Below are 19,584 nucleotides of genomic sequence, written 5' to 3' on the forward strand. Positions count from 1 at the left end.
TTGGCAGGGTTCAATTCTTACCCTACACTACACACTATATTGCGTCTGATTTGAAGTTCAAGTGATGTTTACCTATCTATTCTGTTTGTATATCATAATGACTGTTCAAACAATATACATTATCTCGATAATCTGAAACTTGTTTTTCTTTTCCAAATGGCATTTCCCCCATCCTCCCTGGGCCCCCTCCACCACCCTGCCACAGCTGCATGTTTTAAATACTGATAGAGTTGCTTTTGATATCAAACCCATAATTAAAAGTAGCATTGGGCAGATTGTTACTCTTTCCTACCCTACCTTCCCTCTCTTGCTTATTAGTATGATTCAAATAATTTTTGTCTTTGTTTTACATAGGGGAGAATTTGATAGAGAAGATGAAGATCCAGAATATAAACCAACCAGAACACCATTCAAAGATGAAATAGATGTATGAACTTGAGTATATTGGCTTTTATAGGTCCATTAAAATATTATATGCCCATATAAGACTTGTTAAACTTTATAGATAATGGCCTTTTCTTTAAAAGACAAAGCAAAATGAGAGTTGGAATTAAAATAATTCTCTTTCTTGCTTTGCTTTCAAGGAATTTGCAAATTCTCCTCCGGAGGATAAGGAAGAATCCTTGGAAACACATGCCGCAGGTAAGGCCGCGGAACAGCTCGCATAGCTGAGCTGACGTGTGCTGAGCGGTCATTGTTCACGTGGTAGGGACTTGTCCTGCTTCACGATGGTGGTGTCTTAACACGTTATTTCTTCTACACTGACCTCTTTTGTGAATCACTTTAATTCTTGTTAATGGCTGTGTTTTCATTACATTGAATTTCTTAGATAGGATAACTTTTCTTTGACGATAATTGGCTGATTTATATTTTACACTAATCAGTGAAAAATGTTAAGCATCTAAAATATAGCTCTTGGGAATAGAGCATTTGCTAAGTATTTACCTAAAATATTTTCAGTTTATTTGCAATATTGACCTTTTACCTAATGTAAAATCATTACACAACAATTGTACAGTTATTTTTTATGCTCAAGATAATTATTGTACATATGTTAAAGGAGAGTACCTTATAAGGTAGTTTATGCTGTAAAGTATGTTTCTTTACGTAGGACTGATAAATAATGTTGTTTTCACCCCTTCTAAGGAGCTAAAAAATAAATAGTGTGTAAGTTTCAGGCAAAGGTTATTATTTATATTTTTAAAATGAGGGCACTGAGATGCCCTTTCCCACACTGTCATTTGAATCTTAATGAGTCATCCTGTTTCGTTGGAAAAGTCTGTGTATTGCAAGATTGCAGCTACACATTTCAAAAATGTTTTTCCACTTCTCCAGGCAAGCACAGTGAGAGTAATGCTGAGTTAGGCCAACTTTACTGGCCTAACACTTCAACCCTGACTACACGTCTGCGCCGGCTCATTACTGCCTATCAGCGCAGCTATAAAAGGCAACAGATGAGGCAAGAGGCCCTAATGAAGACTGACCGGCGCAGACGGCGGCCTCGGGAGGAAGTGAGAGCTCTGGAAGCGGAAAGGGAAGCTATTATATCTGAGAAGCGGCAAAAGTGAGTTTCTTCAGGGTTTCTCTCAGCTCCTGGTACATTCCCCTCTGCCCTGCTCCTGTAGACCCACAAGAGACAGGACTCATATCAAAGGTAGTGACCACCAAAGAAAGGCTTGCTCCAGCAAAGCAGTCCATCTCCCCACTCCAAATAAGTACCATATATGAAGTCTGGGGGAAAGAGGAAAAGAAACAGTAAACACTAAGCCTTTTCCTGCAGTATGATGCAAGCTAATATAATCTTTTTAACAGGTGGACAAGAAGAGAAGAGGCTGATTTTTACCGTGTAGTATCCACCTTTGGGGTTATTTTTGACCCTGTGAAACAGCAATTTGACTGGAACCAATTTCGAGCCTTTGCCAGGCTTGACAAAAAGTCTGATGAAAGTTTGGAGAAATACTTCAGTTGTTTTGTGGCCATGTGTAGGCGAGTATGTCGAATGCCCACCAAGCCAGATGATGGTAGGTACATTTAGCAACAAAGTTCTGTATGGAAAGACCAGTAAAGTGAAAAGTAAGAAAGCGTATAATGTAAAGTGCCCTTGAGTTCTTCCCGAGTAAATACGAGCCCTTCTCTGTTCCAGAACCGCCCGACCTCTCCATGATTGAGCCCATCACAGAGGAGCGAGCCTCTCGAACTCTGTACCGCATTGAGCTGCTGCGGAAGATCCGCGAGCAGGTTCTCCATCACCCCCAGCTGGGAGAGAGGCTTAAGCTCTGCCAGCCAAGCTTGGATCTGCCAGAGTGGTGGGAGTGTGGAAGGCATGACCGAGACTTGCTGGTTGGTGCTGCTAAACATGGGGTCAGTCGGACGGATTATCACATCCTCAATGACCCAGAGTTGTCCTTCTTGGATGCACATAAAAACTTTGCTCAAAACAGAGGGGCAGGTAATATATCTTCCTTGAACCCACTGGCGGTTGGATTTGGCCAGACTCCTCCAGCCATCTCATCGGCTCACATTCAAGATGAGAAGGTAATGGAACAAGCTGAAGGCAAAGTGGAGGAGTCTGAAAACCCGACTCCCAAGGAGAAATGTGAGGGCAAAGTAGAGGAAGAAGAAACCGACAGCGGCGGGAAGGAGAGCAAGCAGGAGCGTGAGGCCGAGGCCAGGTCTGTGAAAAATGAACTGAAAAGTGTCGAGGTTGGCGCAGACACTGGGTCCAAGTCTATCTCAGAGAAAGGTTCCGAAGAGGATGAAGAGGAAAAACTGGAGGATGACGATAAGTCAGAGGAGTCTTCCCAGCCTGAAGGTAAGGCCTCACTGCGGCCCCTCTCCGGATCCCACAGCAGCTGGTTGTGAGATGCGTTGCTTCTCGGCAGCACAGCACCTGATCTTTTCTTTTTCGTGAGTGCTTAGTGCACCTTTTCTTCTGTGAGGGGGTAATTTCAAGTTATGTTTAGATCTGGGTTTGCCCTGCCACCTTATAGCCCCTAAGCGTGGTATTTTGAACAACATAAACTCTGAGAAGAGTTGCTTGGACACATTAGCAACTTCCGGGTTAAAGATGGAAGTTAACTTACAGTCACAGTGTATTAAGAATTCCATGTAATTTTAATTTCAACAAATGTGAGGGAAAGATGATCGATCATTCACTGAGTAAATATTGTTAACCATTTTAAAACAAATGGTGCTTATTTTGTTTTGATTCAGAATTAAAGAGTAGGAGTAGAATCTAAAAATAATAACCAATTTTCTAAGTCTCAGTAAGGTTGCTGAAACTGGCCCCAAGTGAAAATAAAACACCTACTGTCCTGCTGTAGCTGGAACCTTCAACTTTTGCCAAAAGGTCAGCCTTTTTTTCTGTGTGGAAGAAGAACATAGGCTCTTGAGTCAATGACTTGGTTGACTGTCAGCCTCCTGTAAGGTTTACTTGCACAGTGCTAGGTTGGCTACTGACTAACCTCTCTAAGCCTCTGTGTCTTCGTCTGCAAGGTGGAAATAACACCATCTACGTTAAAGGGCTGTTGCAAGCTTTAGACAACAAAGATTTATAAGATGCTCAGTACCATTCTAGCCATGTAGTAGGTACTCAATAAAATGGAGCTGATTAGTATTCACATTTTTAATCGTGTCCTTTCTGAACTTCAGTTTCCCTGATACTCTGGTTGTGAGTAATGCGCATTAACTCATTTCTCAGCAGGAGCTGTCTCTAGAGGGAAGAATTTTGATGAAGAAAGCAATGCTTCCATGAGCACTGCTAGGGATGAAACCCGAGATGGATTCTACATGGAGGACGGAGATCCTTCAGTAGCTCAGCTCCTGCATGAAAGAACATTTGCCTTCTCATTTTGGCCTAAGGTTGGCAGGTTTTTGTTGCTGTTGTTTTCTTGACCAAAAAGAATTAGGATAGAGGAAATCTTTCTGGCTTGATTTTTCAAATAATTTTAAGGTAAACTTTTGACACAGTATATAAGACCATAGATTTTTCTTACACTTTTAAAGAATGATTGGAAAAAGCCTGAAGAAAAAAAATTGTAAAACAGTTTCCTAATAGGATGGGAAATGTGACGTGAAAGAAAGAGTAAGAAATAGAAGTGTTTATGTGGATGGATCTTTGGCTCCTTGTGGCTTTTAGGTTACTTACCTCTGTCTAATATAATCTGTAGATTATCACTGTGTTTTAAAAACTTTTATGCAAAATAAAGCCTTCAGATTTAAGACAACTTTATATTTTTGGAAACCTACCATCTTCTTAACTTAGGAGAGGATATGCTGTTGATCCATTTGCTCTTAACACATGATGAGATAATTCCAAATGTAGTTATTTTAACCAAAAGCAAAATGGATATGATTTTTTTTGCTAAACATTATAATTTTATAATTAATCCCTGTGTAATTTAGGTCTGTTTTTCAGGGTAAGGAAATAATCATCCTAATCACCATAACAGGACTGTCTGGTTTAAAACAACGCAAAAAATGAGCTTCAGTCAGCCTACCCCCAGGCTGGTCTTTCCCAGTATTATTGTTGTTTAAGAAAAAAGGTGAAAATTTTGACTGAAGACTGTCAAAGACATTTTCTTCCCTCTGTCTATCCCTTTAGTTCCCCTGTTATGCTAACCTCCTTTATTGAGTGTAGGAGGGAGTTTCCCAGATCAGTCAAAGGTTATAGTAGCAGGCACTTTTAATCTATGGAAACCCAGTCTAAAGCTGTAATTAGAAATTTTTAATGTACACGCTTCAATGAAATTTGAAGTGATAATAGGTAGGGAATGCAAATTGACATTCATTAGGTGTTCCTAGGTTGGTGCCCATTTCATAATGCTGAACTTTATTAATAGTGACGCTAATGATGTCCCACTTCCTGGGACGCACTGCAATCCAGCCTGTGGATCTGATGGGCCAGGGCGGCAAGATGCTAATGCAAGGTTTCCATTGTCATCCACTGACGTCCACCAGCAGAGCTCTATGTAGCTTGTACAAGAGTTACTTTTTAAATATGAAGATATTTTGAAGGTGGTGATTATTTAGTACATTTTCCTGTTTTATGTAATTCAGTGTTTGTAATTGAAAAAGTGCATGTTTCTCAGAAGCCCCCTGAGACCTTCTGCCAGAGCAGTGCCATTATAGGAGATTTTGTTTATTTAGTTTCTTATTTGGTTTCTTGCCTTGTGTTCTTTTACTTTTTGCCCTCCAGTTGACATTTAAACATTTTATGCTCTTCTGCATCTTCATGGATGTATTTATCTAGTAATTTTAACCAGGGCTTTGTTAAAATTTCTTATGACTTTTCCTCTCCCTCCAGGATAGAGTAATGATAAACCGATTAGACAACATCTGTGAAGCAGTGTTGAAAGGCAAATGGCCAGTAAATAGGCGCCAGATGTTTGATTTCCAAGGCCTCATCCCAGGTTACACACCCACCACAGTGGACAGCCCCTTGCAGAAGAGGAGCTTTGCCGAGCTCTCCATGGTCGGCCAAGCCAGCATTAGTGGGACTGAGGACATCACTACTTCTCCTCAGTTGTCAAAGGTGAGTTAGAATGGTTTGTTTCTGCAGCTTAAAAGGGAGCTCTCTAAGCCTTAATTCAGTTTGGGAGCTTATGTTTCACTGGTCCTCCTTAGAAATAAGATAGCTACTGTTTCCTCAGCTCTGTGCAGCACTCATGAGTGCTTAATTCCTTAAGCTTCTTGTTCCTTACTTCTAAAAGCCGGCCCATGTAGCCGATATAGTTTTGGCTCACTGCAAATCTATTCTGCTGGAATTTTTCAATAGGAAGATGCCCTCAACCTCTCTGTCCCCCGCCAGCGAAGGAGGAGGAGGAGAAAAATCGAAATCGAGGCCGAAAGAGCTGCCAAGAGGCGAAATCTCATGGAGATGGTTGCCCAGCTTCGAGAGTCTCAGGTGGTCTCAGAAAATGGACAAGAAAAAGTTGTAGATTTATCAAAGGCCTCTAGAGAGGCAACAAGCTCTACCTCAAATTTTTCATCTCTTTCTTCAAAGTTTATCTTGCCTAATGTCTCGACACCAGTGTCTGATGCCTTTAAGACTCAAATGGAACTGCTCCAAGCAGGCCTTTCGCGCACACCCACAAGGCATCTGCTTAATGGCTCCCTAGTGGATGGAGAGCCTCCCATGAAGAGGAGGCGGGGAAGGAGGAAAAACGTGGAGGGTCTTGATATGCTTTTCCTGAGCCACAAACGGACGTCATTGAGTGCAGTAAGTTGGGGAGGTCGCCTGCATGACGTGTGCACATGTTGACAGCTGGGGGTCCCGCGATGCTCACGGTGCTGGGCTGTGTTGCTCTCAGCAGCGTGGTATGAATGCCAGCTTCCTCCGCTAAAAAAGTAGTTTTACAGCGATCATTTATACAGATCGCTTGTCCTGAACAAACTGTAGCTTGAGGACGTATTCTTCCCAAGTTCTGATGTGTTGATTGCTCTGAGAAGAACAGCCCAACACAGATACATGTTCTTCTGAGCCTAGAATTATTATGTCTGAATTCTCAAGGTGGAAAAAGTTTCTGCTGTTAAAATTATTGATAACGTTTTAGGCCTGGCATTTATTAAAATTAGTATAAATGTTTTGTTTTGGACCTACGAGTTGTGTTAACATAAAAAACTGTGACTGCAAATTCTCCTACCTCCGTAAGCAGATATTTTAAAAATCTGACCTGTGCCTTTGCTGATTAGGTTTGTATAGAATATATGGACCAATGGATTTTTACTTTTTCCTTTCTCAATTCAGAGGAAATAAATGAATGCAAGAATAAATAAATAAATGAAAGAAAATCAAAATGATTTTCTTTCTTAATTTGTTTCAACTACATCTCACCCAAAAATGTGGTGCCTGACTCACTGACGACAAGAATTTTATTCCAAAGAGCGCAGTTACATGTGCTCCTTTTAAAAATGGTTTTGCTCTGTCCAGTCACCACAGTGGCTGGAGCTCCTTGTCTGTGCTGCGAGGAGTGGGTGCTCCGGGAAGGCTTCCAGGTGCTGGGCCATTCTGGGCCCATCCTCAAACTGGGACACAGTTTGGCAAATACTAAAATTTGAGATAGAGAGGAGACAGTTGTCTGTTTCAACACGTTTTTTTCCTCACTCCATCCCTATTATTATTTGCCTATTTTCTATTTCTTGAACCCAGAGCAAGCTTAATAAGAAGGCAGGAAAAAGCGTGGTTGAGTTAAAGTTCAGAAATGGCAAAATAACATTCACTGAAATTTGTTTGTCTTCTGGTGAGGTCTAATTAAAACAGAAGCATTCAGGTGGCTAAGAGTAAATTTTCAAAATTGATTACCAGTGCACCAGTCATCATAATGGTCATATTTGTTGACGTTATTACTGTTTTCAGAATCCTGTAAAAGTACACTTTGTAGTGGACTAGCTGTGACTTACGTGTTTTCTGTAAATTAAAATGCCACTTCTGGGGCGTGGCCCTCAGACAGAGTTGTAACACTAGTGATTAGCTTTCCTTTTTGAAACTACTCTACTTTGATAGATTTTGTTGACTGATAAATTCTTTCTCCATGAACTTCAACAAATTGGGAAGTTTCTGCAACTGACACTTCTTTTTGTTTATTATCATGTTCAGTATTTGTAGGGTTTTTTGTTTGTTTGTTTTGTTTTGTTTTTGAGACAGAGTCTCACTGTGTCACCCAGGCTGGAGTATAGTGGCGCAGTCTTGGCTCACTGCAGCCTCCCCGCCTCCCAGGCTCAATCGATTCTCCCACCTCAGCTTCCCAAGTAGATGGGACTACCGGCGTGCATCACCATGCCCAGTTAACGTATTTTGGGTGAGAACGGGGTTTCACCATCCCCAACTGGGGTTGCCCAGGCTGGTTCTTGAACTTCTGGGCTCAAGTGCAAGTGATCCACCTGCCTCAGCCTCCTGAAGTGCTGGGATTATAGACAATCATGTTCAATATTTGGATCATGACACAGGTTTGTCTATAGACCAGGTGTTAGGAATTAATAATGCAACCCAGGTGATTTTTTCCTATTGCAAGTACACACCCCATTTTAAATTTGAAGCTGACTTTATTCATTTCACTATTTTAAGCTGTTAAGAATTTGTTGATATTTTTCTTTTTCTAAAGTCATATTTAGAAAGCCTCAAAGAATTCCTAATTGAAGTTAGAGAATGTATTTTAAAAGCTTTTTTTTTTAACTGTCACATTTTGAAATGTAGGGATTCCTCATTTGGTGGTGTCGAGAGTGATGTGCATGTACATAAAATACCAGGAAAGCACTGATTGATCTGTAAATAAACAGAGTAGAAAAGAGATGTAAAGGCCAGCAGTGTTCCCGGGATGGAAGAGGACAGATGCTAGAATCTAGTATTATGTCAGCACTCTAACTGTGCCACCATGAAAAAGTAAGAGTGCATTCAGCAACATTGGACAAGCTGGCCCTCTTCCCTCTGCCGACCCTGAGAGTCAAAAAATAAAGTCCTGGAGTACACAGTGTTTAGGATGGGCTGACAGGTAAATAATAATGTGTCCTGGTTGTGCATACGTGCCATAACCAAGGCATACCTAACATACTTTGTGAGCCCAAAGGAAGCCTGGGAGTGGAGGGAAGAGGATATGGGGAGAAACAGTTGAAGAAGTTTCCCTATGCATGGCTGTACTTCAGTTAAGTTTTGAAGATCACATGTAGGAGTTGGTCATTTAAAAAGGGTTGGCAGAGAATATGTGTAAGAGGGAAGAACCTCTTGGGTTTGATGAACTGAGGAATTTGGTGAGGAAGTGAGCTTCAGCAGAGATGAGCTTGGAGAGAAGGCAGGATGCCAATCATGGAGGGCCTTGATGCTATGCGGAAGAAGTTATTTTGTCCTGGAGGCAATAGGGATGCAATTTAGAAAACAGCTCATTTTAGAAAACTGTCTCCTGTGTAGTGGTGTGGAGGTTGGATTGAAGATAGGTGGGGTTAGAATCAGGGAGATCATTTAGGAATATTGCAATAAGCTGGGTCGGAAGTGACGAAGGCCTGGGCCATGGTAAAGTTGTGGGGAAGGAGAAATGGGTGTCTGGAGGTTGAAATAATAGTTTAAGGACTAGTCACTGGATGATGGTAGAGTGTAGACTTCAGTTAGTGTTGTTCTAATGTTGCCACACATACCTGAGACAAAACATCCCACTACTGACAAAATTACATTGTGCACAGAGTGCCAGTAAGTTACGTACAAACTGGCTTTTAGAAATTCCTTTAGTATAAATTATCTTTAATGTCATTATCCAGGGATCCCCAGGAGAGACTGAGAGGCCGCCTTTCATGCATATCAGCTCAGATTGCACCCCCTATGTTGTATTCCCAGTGGCTGGCTTAGGATTTCAAAGCATGGAACCTTAGTGGATTGTTAATTTTTTACCTAATTACTAGTTCTACAGTGTGAAGAATGATAGAAAAGTTTCATCTTCTAACTTTTTTTTTTAATTGATATGAAGTCTCACTCTGTCGCTTAGGCTGGAGTGTAGTGGCATGGTCTTGGCTCACTGCAACCTCCACCTCCTGAGTGCAAGTGATTTTCCTGCTTCAGCCTCCCAAGTAGCTGGGATTACAGGCAAGCACCACCATACCTGGCTAATTTTTGTGTTTTTTTGTAGAGATGGGGTTTCACCATGTTGGCCAGGCTGGTCTCCAACTCCTGAGCTCAGGTGATTTGCCCAACTCGGCCTCCCAAAGTGCTGAGATTGCAGACATGAGCCACTGCACCCAGCCTCATCTTCTAACTTTTAATAGCTGTTCCCAAACTGACATTTTTTTCTAGTAACTATTTTCTTTTCTTTTCTTTTAATCAAATATCCATTATGCTAGGATAATATTTTCTTGAAATAGGACATTGTCAGAATCTCTCTCTTCATGTGAGAATTCATACCATTGTTAACTTTGCAGGAGGATGCTGAGGTGACCAAAGCTTTTGAAGAAGATATAGAGACCCCACCAACAAGAAACATTCCTTCTCCCGGACAGCTGGACCCAGACACGCGGATCCCTGTTATTAGTCTTGAAGATGGGACTAGGCTGGTGGGGGAAGATGCTCCTAAAAATAAGGATTTAGTTGAATGGCTGAAGCTGCACCCTACATACACTGTTGATATGCCAAGTTATGTACCAGTGAGTATTGCAGAGTTTAGAGTTGGAAGGAATCTTGTAGGCCGGTCCACTTCATTCCCTTACGACGTAGAAATCCCTGACAGCTGGTCCCTCTGCCTTGTCCTTGAAAGTTTTCAGGTCTCAAACATTTCCCAGGTCTTTGTTGTTGGATCTTCTGCATTAGAGAAACTAGCTTGAGGTCTGTCTTACTGAAGGCCGCCTTATGGTCATTTGAAGATGTGTGTTACGCATTTCCTAACTGTTTCCTTCTCCCATCAAACACATGTGATTTCTTCAGTTATTCTATGGCGTCGTTTCCAGGCAGTCTTAGTATGGGGGTAACACTGTTAAATGCACTTTCTCTAGTCTCCAGACAAGGCCCGGCCATCCCAGGGTGCTATGAAGCCATTACTTCCAGAGATTTGACCAGTTAATGCAGCCCAAGATTTTATTAGCTGCTTTTACGGCAACTGATGCTCGTGCCTTATAGTAAACATTAGATAATTCATATCTCCACATAGTTTGTCACACAAACTGTTTGCTAGGCAGCAATGCAAGTCTTTTGCTTTCTATATTTATGTGATTGATTTTTTAAAACTTAAATATAGGATTTTCATTTTATTTTGTTGGGTTCAGCCTAGTGTTCTTGCCGCTCAGAATGTACCCCCACTCACCAGGAGATCTGTCTATTTGTGGGTTAGTTATCATCACAGACAGTCTCATGTTGTCGATGTGGTATCATCTCTGTGTTTATTTAAGCCACTAACTAGAAATTAGTAAAAGTACTACAGAAAGCCTCCTTTAAAAGTACCATGACTTGTTTAAACATTTGAAGAAAAACTTTAAGTGAGATTATTGATACACAAAAGGAAAAGCAAATTCTCACTTACGTGTTCCTTAATGTACAGGAGTGAAAAAGAAGTTTTTTCTTTCAAAGAGAAAAATATAGTTTCTAATAGTAATAATTAAAATTATTCTTGAAATTTCCATAATAATGAAGATGATCTGACAGTTCTCTTTGGCATTTATATAGAGAAGACTAAGGACTGCATACCAGTTTTACTAAATATGTTTTTTCTTTTGCAGAAGAATGCAGATGTGCTATTTTCCTCATTTCAAAAACCGAAACAGAAACGACATAGATGTCGAAACCCTAATAAATTGGATATAAACACTTTGACAGGAGAGGAAAGGGTGCCTGTTGTCAATAAGCGAAATGGGAAGAAGGTAAATGCTGGGAGACAGAGTTGATCACTGTGCGATTTCTTAGCCCAGAAAGAAGTATTTTATCCTGCCCTCTTCTATAAAGGAAAAGAATCCTGTCTGCCCAAATGCATGCATGCGTGTGTCCATGTGTGTGCGTGTGTGTGTGTGCGTGTGTGTGTGTGCGCGTGTGTGTGTGTGTATTATAGAAGGGGAAGGGAGTAGATTAATGGAGAGTGGAGGGAAGACTGTATTTTTAATCATTTGTCAAATGCCTCTACCCAGATGGGTGGAGCTATGGCGCCTCCAATGAAGGATCTACCCAGGTGGCTGGAAGAAAATCCTGAATTTGCAGTTGCTCCAGACTGGACTGATATAGTTAAGCAGTCTGTAAGTACAAACTGCATTTCTGTCAGGAAAGGTAGCTATACAAAGCTGTTTTCCTGAGTCTTTCTTATTTTCTGTTGCTCATTAATTATTCAGTAGTAACTTATTCTTAGCTTAAAAAAGAATTGACATAATACATGGTTTTCATACATCATTTCATACATCATTAATACATCATGATTTCTTACATCAATACATCGTTAATCCAAAGTGAATTCATTTGTCAGCTCCAATTTAAAAGGTTTTTGTGTGGCATACATTCACAGTCTTGGAGGTAGACTTCTCCATGGGGGATCACCCCAGGTAAGCTTACTTAACAGCTCATCTGTGGAATGGAATGTATGGTGGTTGAGATCATTAAGATTAACTGTGATTTCTGATTTAAAACAAACAAACAAAAAAACAAAAAATACAACAGTTTTGCCTTAAAGATTTGTTATTATTAACTTTTTAAAAATTAATTCATGACATGCTGATTCTTTTTTGTTTTAATTATACATTAAAAATAACTTTGCTTTGGGTGTAACGTTCTATCCGTCTTAACACACGTGTGAGTTTGTGAACCGACACTGTAGTCAGAATAGGGTTCCCTCACTCACCAAGTTCCCTCACACTATCCTTTCTCCGCCCCCAGCCCCTGGTTGCCGCTGACCTGTTCTCCATCCCTATCTTTTTGAGAATGTCCTAAAATGGAAGCATGAGGGACATAAGTGTTGAAGCGATTTCTTTCACTCATCATATGGTGGTCGCATGTATCACAGTTCAGTACTTTCCATTGCTGAGTGGCTCTCTCCATTGCATAGATGTGACACTGTGTGCTTAGCTCTCACACACTGAAGGACATCTGGGTTATTTCCTGATTTTTGAAGCTATGAATAGAGCTGTTATAAGCAGTTGTATACAGGTTTTGGTGTGAACATAAGTTTTCATTTTTCTAGGGTAGATACTAAAACAATTACATTTTCCATATTTTAAAAATGCTTTTTCTGTGACATATATTTGAAATACTCAAAATAACACATTATAGAGGGAATAAAACATCCTGGGTTTATATTATATTACACTAATTTATAATTTTTCTTCCATACTTTTTTTTTTGAGGCAAGGTCTTTTTCTGTCACCCAGGCTGGAGTGCAGTGGCAAAATCACAGCTCACTACAACCTCAGCCTCCCAGGCCCAAGCAATCCTCCCACCTCAGCCTCCCAAGCAACTGGGACTGCAGGCACATATCACCAAGCCTGGCTAGTTTTTGTATTTTTTGTAGAGAAGGGATTTCACCACGTTGTCCAGACTGGTCTCAAACTCAGCTCAAGCAATCTGCCCACCCTGACCTCCCAAAGTGCTGAGATTACAGGTGTGAGCCACTGATGCCCAACCAAAAATTTTTTTAATTGACAGATATTTAATTGACAAAAATTAATTGATGAATAAAATATATATTCAAGGTGTGCAGCATGGTGTTTTTTGTTTTTTTTTTAAGAGACAGGGTCTTGCTCTGTTACCCAGGCTGGAGTGCAATGGTGAGATCATAGCTCACTGCAGCCTCGAACTCCTGGGCTCAAGCAATCCTCCCACTTCAGCCTCCTGATTAGCCAAATAGCTGGGATGACAGGCATATGCCACCAAACCTGGAATTTTTTTTCATTTTTTGTAGAGCTAGGGTCTTGCTATATTGCCCAGGGCTGGTCTCAGACTCCCGGGCTCAAGCAGTCCTCCTCTTAGCCTCCCAAAGTGCTGGGATTACAAGCATGAGCCATTGCACCTGGCTCCCAAGTGATGATTTGATATAATTATACATTACGTACTTTTAAAAATGTGTGATGGGTACATAGTAGGTGTATATATTTATAGGGTACATGAGATATTTTGGTACAGGCACATGTTACATAATAATCACTTTAGGTAGATGAGATATGCCTCACCTCAAGCATTTATCCTTTGTATTACAAACAATGCGATTATACTCTTTTAGTTATTTTTAAATATACAATAAATTATTGTTGACTGTGTAGTCACCCTGTTGTGTTATCAAATATTAGATCTTATTCATCCTGTCTAACTCTGTTTTTGTACCCTATCAGGTATTTTCTGATGTATTATTTCTTGAGTTAGTTATGGATGCAGCTAACTTGACATTTACCTCACTGATGAGTAGTCCTTGAGCAATTTTTCTGCAGTTCAAGCTAACATAATAATAAAATCAGAAGGTTTGCTGTCATAAGTTTTATCATTGAGCTGTTAGAAGAGAAGAACTACTTAGGTATTTCCATTTGGACTGGCAGGTCCACCACAGAGGCTCACATTGAGATCCAGTTGTCTTCGGCAGCCCTTATAACCATTGTTTGCCTCCCCCTCTCCTCCAGGGTTTTGTTCCCGAGTCGATGTTTGACCGCCTTCTCACTGGGCCTGTGGTGCGGGGAGAAGGAGCAAGCAGAAGAGGAAGAAGGCCCAAAAGTGAGATCGCCAGAGCAGCCGCGGCCGCCGCTGCTGTGGCCTCCACGTCAGGGATCAACCCTCTGCTGGTGAACAGCCTGTTTGCTGGAATGGACCTGACGAGCCTTCAGAATCTCCAGAATCTCCAGTCGCTCCAGCTGGCAGGCCTCATGGGCTTCCCTCCAGGACTGGCAACAGCTGCCACCGCCGGAGGCGACGCGAAGAACCCTGCTGCTGTGCTGCCCCTGATGCTGCCAGGAATGGCGGGCCTGCCCAACGTGTTTGGCTTGGGCGGGCTGTTGAATAACCCTCTGTCAGCTGCTACTGGAAACACCACTACTGCTTCTAGTCAAGGAGAACCGGAAGACAGCACTTCAAAAGGAGAGGAGAAAGGAAATGAGAACGAAGACGAGAACAAAGACTCTGAGAAAAGCACAGATGCTGTTTCGGCTGCTGACTCTGCGAATGGATCTGTTGGTGCTGCTACTGCCCCGGCCGGATTGCCCTCAAACCCGCTAGCCTTCAACCCTTTCCTCCTGTCCACCATGGCGCCGGGCCTCTTCTACCCATCCATGTTTCTACCTCCAGGACTGGGGGGATTGACGCTGCCTGGGTTCCCAGCATTGGCAGGACTTCAGAATGCCGTGGGCTCCAGCGAAGAAAAGGCTGCTGACAAGGCCGAGGGAAGACCCTTTAAAGATGGGGAGCCCCTCGAAGGCAGCGATGCCGAGGAGAGCCTGGATAAGACTGCAGAGTCCTCCCTCTTAGAAGACGAAATAGCACAGGGTGAAGAGCTAGACTCGCTTGATGGGGGGGACGAAATAGGAAACAATGAAAATGATGAATAACCAGTTCCAGTTCAAGTGTTTAAAACCTTTGACAAGTGGTAGTCCTACTGTTTACACTCACAGTTAATGTTCATACCTAGTTTTATAAGCTGTTCTGTAACATAGTGTAGCAAAAAAAAAAAGTCCAAGTCATGTTATACAGGTGTGTCAAAAGGTATCTTGGTCATTAAGTATTGTGCAGTGCATTATTTATTATCCCTAGGAGAGATGAAATTTGAGAGGTGATCATGTCTTTTTAAGGAAACTTACATAATGCTCTGCTTTTCTTTTTTTCTCTTGGTACCATTGGTATTATAATAAAGAGCAATTTGTAACTGAGTGGCACTAATGGAAGGAAGTGCTGCTCAAAGGAAGTATGAAGTTATATATTTAATTTTTTTAATTTTAATTTTTAATTTTTTTGCTGTGAAGGTCAAGATGAAATTTACCATGCATATCATACTTGCTCATTCGTTTCCCTTTTTTGACTGTATGGGGGTTCCCACACTCGCACATACACACACATCCATACACTCTGACAATCTCCACGCTAGTGTGAACGCCTCTGTCCCGAGGCGCAGCAATAATAAGGCAGCTGTTGAATGTGAAGGGTCCCTTTGGAAAATTAACCTACTGGGAGGGTTCTTGCCAGACAGAACTGCAGTTCCATTGTCTCGTGGTCTTGTAATGCACTGGTATAAACAAAATAAATAGATGAATAAATAAAGAATGAGAGAAGAGAGAATCAGGTACCTTTTTTAAATTAAAGGACTTTGTTACTTTAGCCACAAAGCTAAAACAGCATTACCTCAGCTCTAAACTAGCCTTGAAGTTTACAGACATGACTTTGTAAATGTATTGTTTTTCTTTGTTGTGATGTCCTTTTATTTTTTCTTTGAAAACTGCTATCATGTAAGATAAAATGTAAATTGCTGCCAACTGTAGTAATGATGCTTTTAATAAAAGTGACCCATGATATGCAGAGATGTAATTATAGAATGTAGTATGTAGGGAAACTGGTGTTCACTCTATTTTTTGTATTCGCAATAGATGCAAATACAGCATTCTGGCTTTTGTACGGTTTCTTGATATATCCTCTTATACTAGATTAGCTTTTAGTAATACACTAAACTGTCTCCAAGACTAGACAGGAAGGAAAACCTTGAATTACTCTCACATAATTCCACTCCAGATATCTCAACAGAAATGCACACAAAAAGCTCCTATTACTCCCTCAAAAGGGCATCTGAGACTGAGAATACTTAGAAATGTGTGCAGTGTGTGATAATGTGGTACACTGAAGAACAGAAGGGCAAAAGAAAAATGAGGCTTTAATAGGCACAATATCTAGGTCATTTATCCTTGGTTAATGGGTAGAAAAACACAATGCAGTAGTGTCAGCAAGGGACACAAAGGCACTCTGGTGTCCTGCAGACCAGCGCTCATGCCAGAAACCAGTGTGTGGAAAAACCCATGTGGAATTGAAACAGACCCACTTAAGCACGCACGCGCGCACTCGTGGTCTCAGGATGACTGATCTACTGATCTGTGGACCCCTTTTTGACTTTCGATATTTAAAGTAAAATATAATTTGAGATCTACTGTTTTTACCTTTTTATGTCACCTGAACCAGTACAAAGCTATATTTCCATCCAGTTAAAAAGCAGAGGAAGGGATCGGACAAGGGTGTTTTGTGTATGTTGCCTTTCTCCACAGCCTCCCCTCAGGACGTCTACACACAGTCCACCCCAGCCAGTGTGCTGCCAGACAGGTGGTCTAAATTCCCCACCAGACAATGAGATTCAGTTCGTTTATGCCCCAAGATGAAAATAGCCCCTTAAAGATTCTGGAAAGGAACAACCTGCACCCTCCACCTTACAGACGCTGTGATTGCTTTTATCGTCATCACCATTGAAAGTGGATGGGCTGTGCATGTTGGAGGAAAGTGCCTTGGAGAGAATATTTTTTGAAAGCAAATTATTTGAACACGGAAAAGTAAAACTAGGTCTTTGTAAAGCATAGGGAATTTAAGTATTTAAGTAAAGACTAGCGGGGAGAATTTGCTTAATAAATTGAGTCATTAAAGGGTCTTTTTATAAAGTTCTTTGTAGTATTGGAAATTTTCCTATGAGCCTCTGCAAATAGACAATATAATGTGACAGTGTTAGAATAAAATTCTAAGAGCGATGATGATCTTCAAAGCCATCAGTTGCTCGTGGCCAGAGGACCCCTGAGTTGATGGGGTCACTGGCTTGTTATGTGCACCATCCAGTATTCATCTGTTGATATGGCTTTAATGTCATTCACATTTTCATATTGGAAAATGCACTTTTTTCTTCTAGTGAAATTCATTCTTGGTAGTAGATCTTGAATCTACCTAAGCAAGAAGTATTTTCAATTCAGTCATATACTAAGGGGGGATGGTGTGCCTACCATTTAGAAAGCACTGAGATGCCAAGGGTTCCCCTGGCGTTGCTGCCTGATGGAAGTGCTGCTCTTCCCTGAGGAGGCCGAGGCCCGGGAATGGGCATCACCACCAGCAGTAAGCACAGGAGCGGGCTTGAACTTAGGCGGTCTGACCGCAGAAGCCTATGTATGTGCTCCTAAAATACTGCGCTTTTAGGTCTCTGAAAGAAAATTATTACATAAGAATGAAAGTTTGCTTTTTTTCCCCTTCATGACATCTCAGGTTTGAGGTTGGGAATTAAGAGAAAGTCTTGAATTACAGCCTTAGCTCTGCCTGAGGAAATGAATTCCACCTACCTCATTTAAATCTGGATTTGTTTTGCCCCACAAGTGTTTCTATCTTATAAAGAAATCAAGTCTTTAAAAAGAATTTGTTCAAATAAGTTGCAGAGATAGTAAATTGCCAACCTGGTATTTGAACCCTGATTGATCTAATTCCAAAGCCCAGGCTCGTAACCACTGTGCTAGTGTAATTAACATTCATCAACAACATTGGGTGCTGTGTGCTAGATGCTGTGCTGGGAATACAGAAATGAAAGCAGACTGGTCACCTGCTGTCATGCAGCTTACATTCTAGTACGAAGAGATGGATAATAGATTACAAATAAAATGTGTGCAGAGCAAGGAAGACTTTTTTTTTTTTGAGATGGAGTTTTGCTCGTGTTGCCCAGGCTGAGGTGCAATTGCATGATCTTGGCTCACTGCAACCTCCACCTCCTGAGTTCAAGTGATTCTCCTGCCTCAGCCTCCTGAGTAACTGGGATTACAGGCATGCACCACCGCACCTGGCTAATTTTGTATTTTTAGTAGAGACGGGGTTTTACCATGTTGGGCAGACTGGTCTCGAGCTCCTGACCTCAGGTAGTCCGTCTGCCTCAGCCTCCCAAAGTGCTGGGATTACAGGTGTAAGCCACGGTGCCTGGCCGGAAGACTCTTAAATAAGGTGATAGGATGGTCAGGAAAGAGCTCTTTTATGGAGGAGACAACTTAGCTCACACCTGAGTGATGAGAAGCCATAGGCAGACTAAGATCTGGTTGGAGAATGGTCCAGACAAAAGGAATGACAAATACAAAGGCCTTGAACTGGGAATGATCTTGGAATAAGGAGTGGAGAGGCCATCTGCCTTGAAAAATTGGGAGGCATGGGTCAGATTACATAGGGCCTGGAGGCCCTGGTGGAGGATTTGGGTTTCATGCTAAGTGCTATAGAAAGTCTTCTGAAGGCTTTATGCAGAAAATTTGTCATTTTCATGTTTTTAAAAGATCATTATGTCTGCAGTGCAAAACTCCCCTGTAAAGGGAAGTCAGGGATTCCAGCTGGGAGGCAGCGGTAGCAGCCTTGGGTCAAGGTGGTGGTAGTAATGGAGAAGGAAAGCCGGGGATGGATATGGGATTTGTTTTGAAGAGGTACACTCTCCAATTTGAATGAACTTTTCAGTGAATAATTTGTATTCTTCAGGACAACTACTAAAAACCAACAGATAAAGAATGTTCACCATGCTATTTTTTTAAAATAAGAATCTTGTGATTTGTGTTATAAGAAGATACTGGGAAAAGAAATCTTTCCATCATGTCCTGTTACAAAATTTTCTTTTTAGTTCAATGAAAATTATTTGTTAATTGTCGGAAGAGTTTTTAGAAATTACTTCTGACAGAGGAGGTGGGAGTGTATGAGCATTGTTGAAGCAATGTGTGTGTTACAGCAAACATCTCTGTGTCTCTAGGGCCATCAATAAATTTAAATTAGGAAGCGAAACAGTGTAAACGACTTCCACTAACAAGCACTTAAAAGTTAGAATACATCTTATTCATTCAACTTGGCTCTCTAATGAGCAATTTTATGTTTTCTTAAGCACAGGTAAGATTTATCACAGTTTTACACACATAGTAAAGTAAGCTACATTTGACAAAATAGATGAATAAATTACCTTCTGAAATATTTTACCTAATGTAAGACTAAGCATTTCATCATTGAGATTTTTGATAGAGGAGTCACTTAAATTGGAGATTTTCTGGTAAGGGTTAGGATGATCGTTTTCTAAGTATTTTGGGCTATTTATGTTATTTTATGCAGTGCAGCATAGCGCCACCCTCCCGATAGGTCTATTGGTCTATAAGCCTTCTTTTGGATCCATAGATGCAGAGTTGAATTTTAATTTGGATCTT

General features: G+C 41.1%; 1 protein-coding gene across 7 annotated transcripts in view; it reads left to right on the top strand.

Moving 5' to 3' along the window:
* Positions 1-16,035, top strand: part of CHD7 (chromodomain helicase DNA binding protein 7) — a 178,128-nt gene extending 162,093 nt beyond the window's left edge. For 6 of the 7 annotated variants that reach the window (XM_021671224.2, XM_064384223.1, XM_012463728.2 and 3 more), the window contains 12 exons: positions 355-427; positions 585-642; positions 1,336-1,564; positions 1,813-2,021; positions 2,144-2,812; positions 3,701-3,861; positions 5,306-5,533; positions 5,777-6,220; positions 9,901-10,122; positions 11,188-11,328; positions 11,590-11,694; positions 14,056-16,035. In XM_021671224.2, coding sequence (XP_021526899.2) covers positions 355-427; positions 585-642; positions 1,336-1,564; positions 1,813-2,021; positions 2,144-2,812; positions 3,701-3,861; positions 5,306-5,533; positions 5,777-6,220; positions 9,901-10,122; positions 11,188-11,328; positions 11,590-11,694; positions 14,056-14,973 — 3,457 coding nt within the window. In that variant the 3' untranslated portion in view covers positions 14,974-16,035. The remainder of the gene's footprint in view (positions 1-354; positions 428-584; positions 643-1,335; positions 1,565-1,812; positions 2,022-2,143; positions 2,813-3,700; positions 3,862-5,305; positions 5,534-5,776; positions 6,221-9,900; positions 10,123-11,187; positions 11,329-11,589; positions 11,695-14,055) is intronic. The other variant, XM_021671267.2, reaches the window with a different exon arrangement.
* Positions 16,036-19,584: the final 3,549 nt, after the last annotated feature.

This window comes from Aotus nancymaae, unplaced genomic scaffold, assembly GCF_030222135.1.
Source record: "Aotus nancymaae isolate 86718 unplaced genomic scaffold, 86718_ANA_hifiasm-v0.15.2.pri h1tg000036l, whole genome shotgun sequence".
Taxonomy (NCBI): Eukaryota; Metazoa; Chordata; class Mammalia; order Primates; family Aotidae; genus Aotus; species Aotus nancymaae.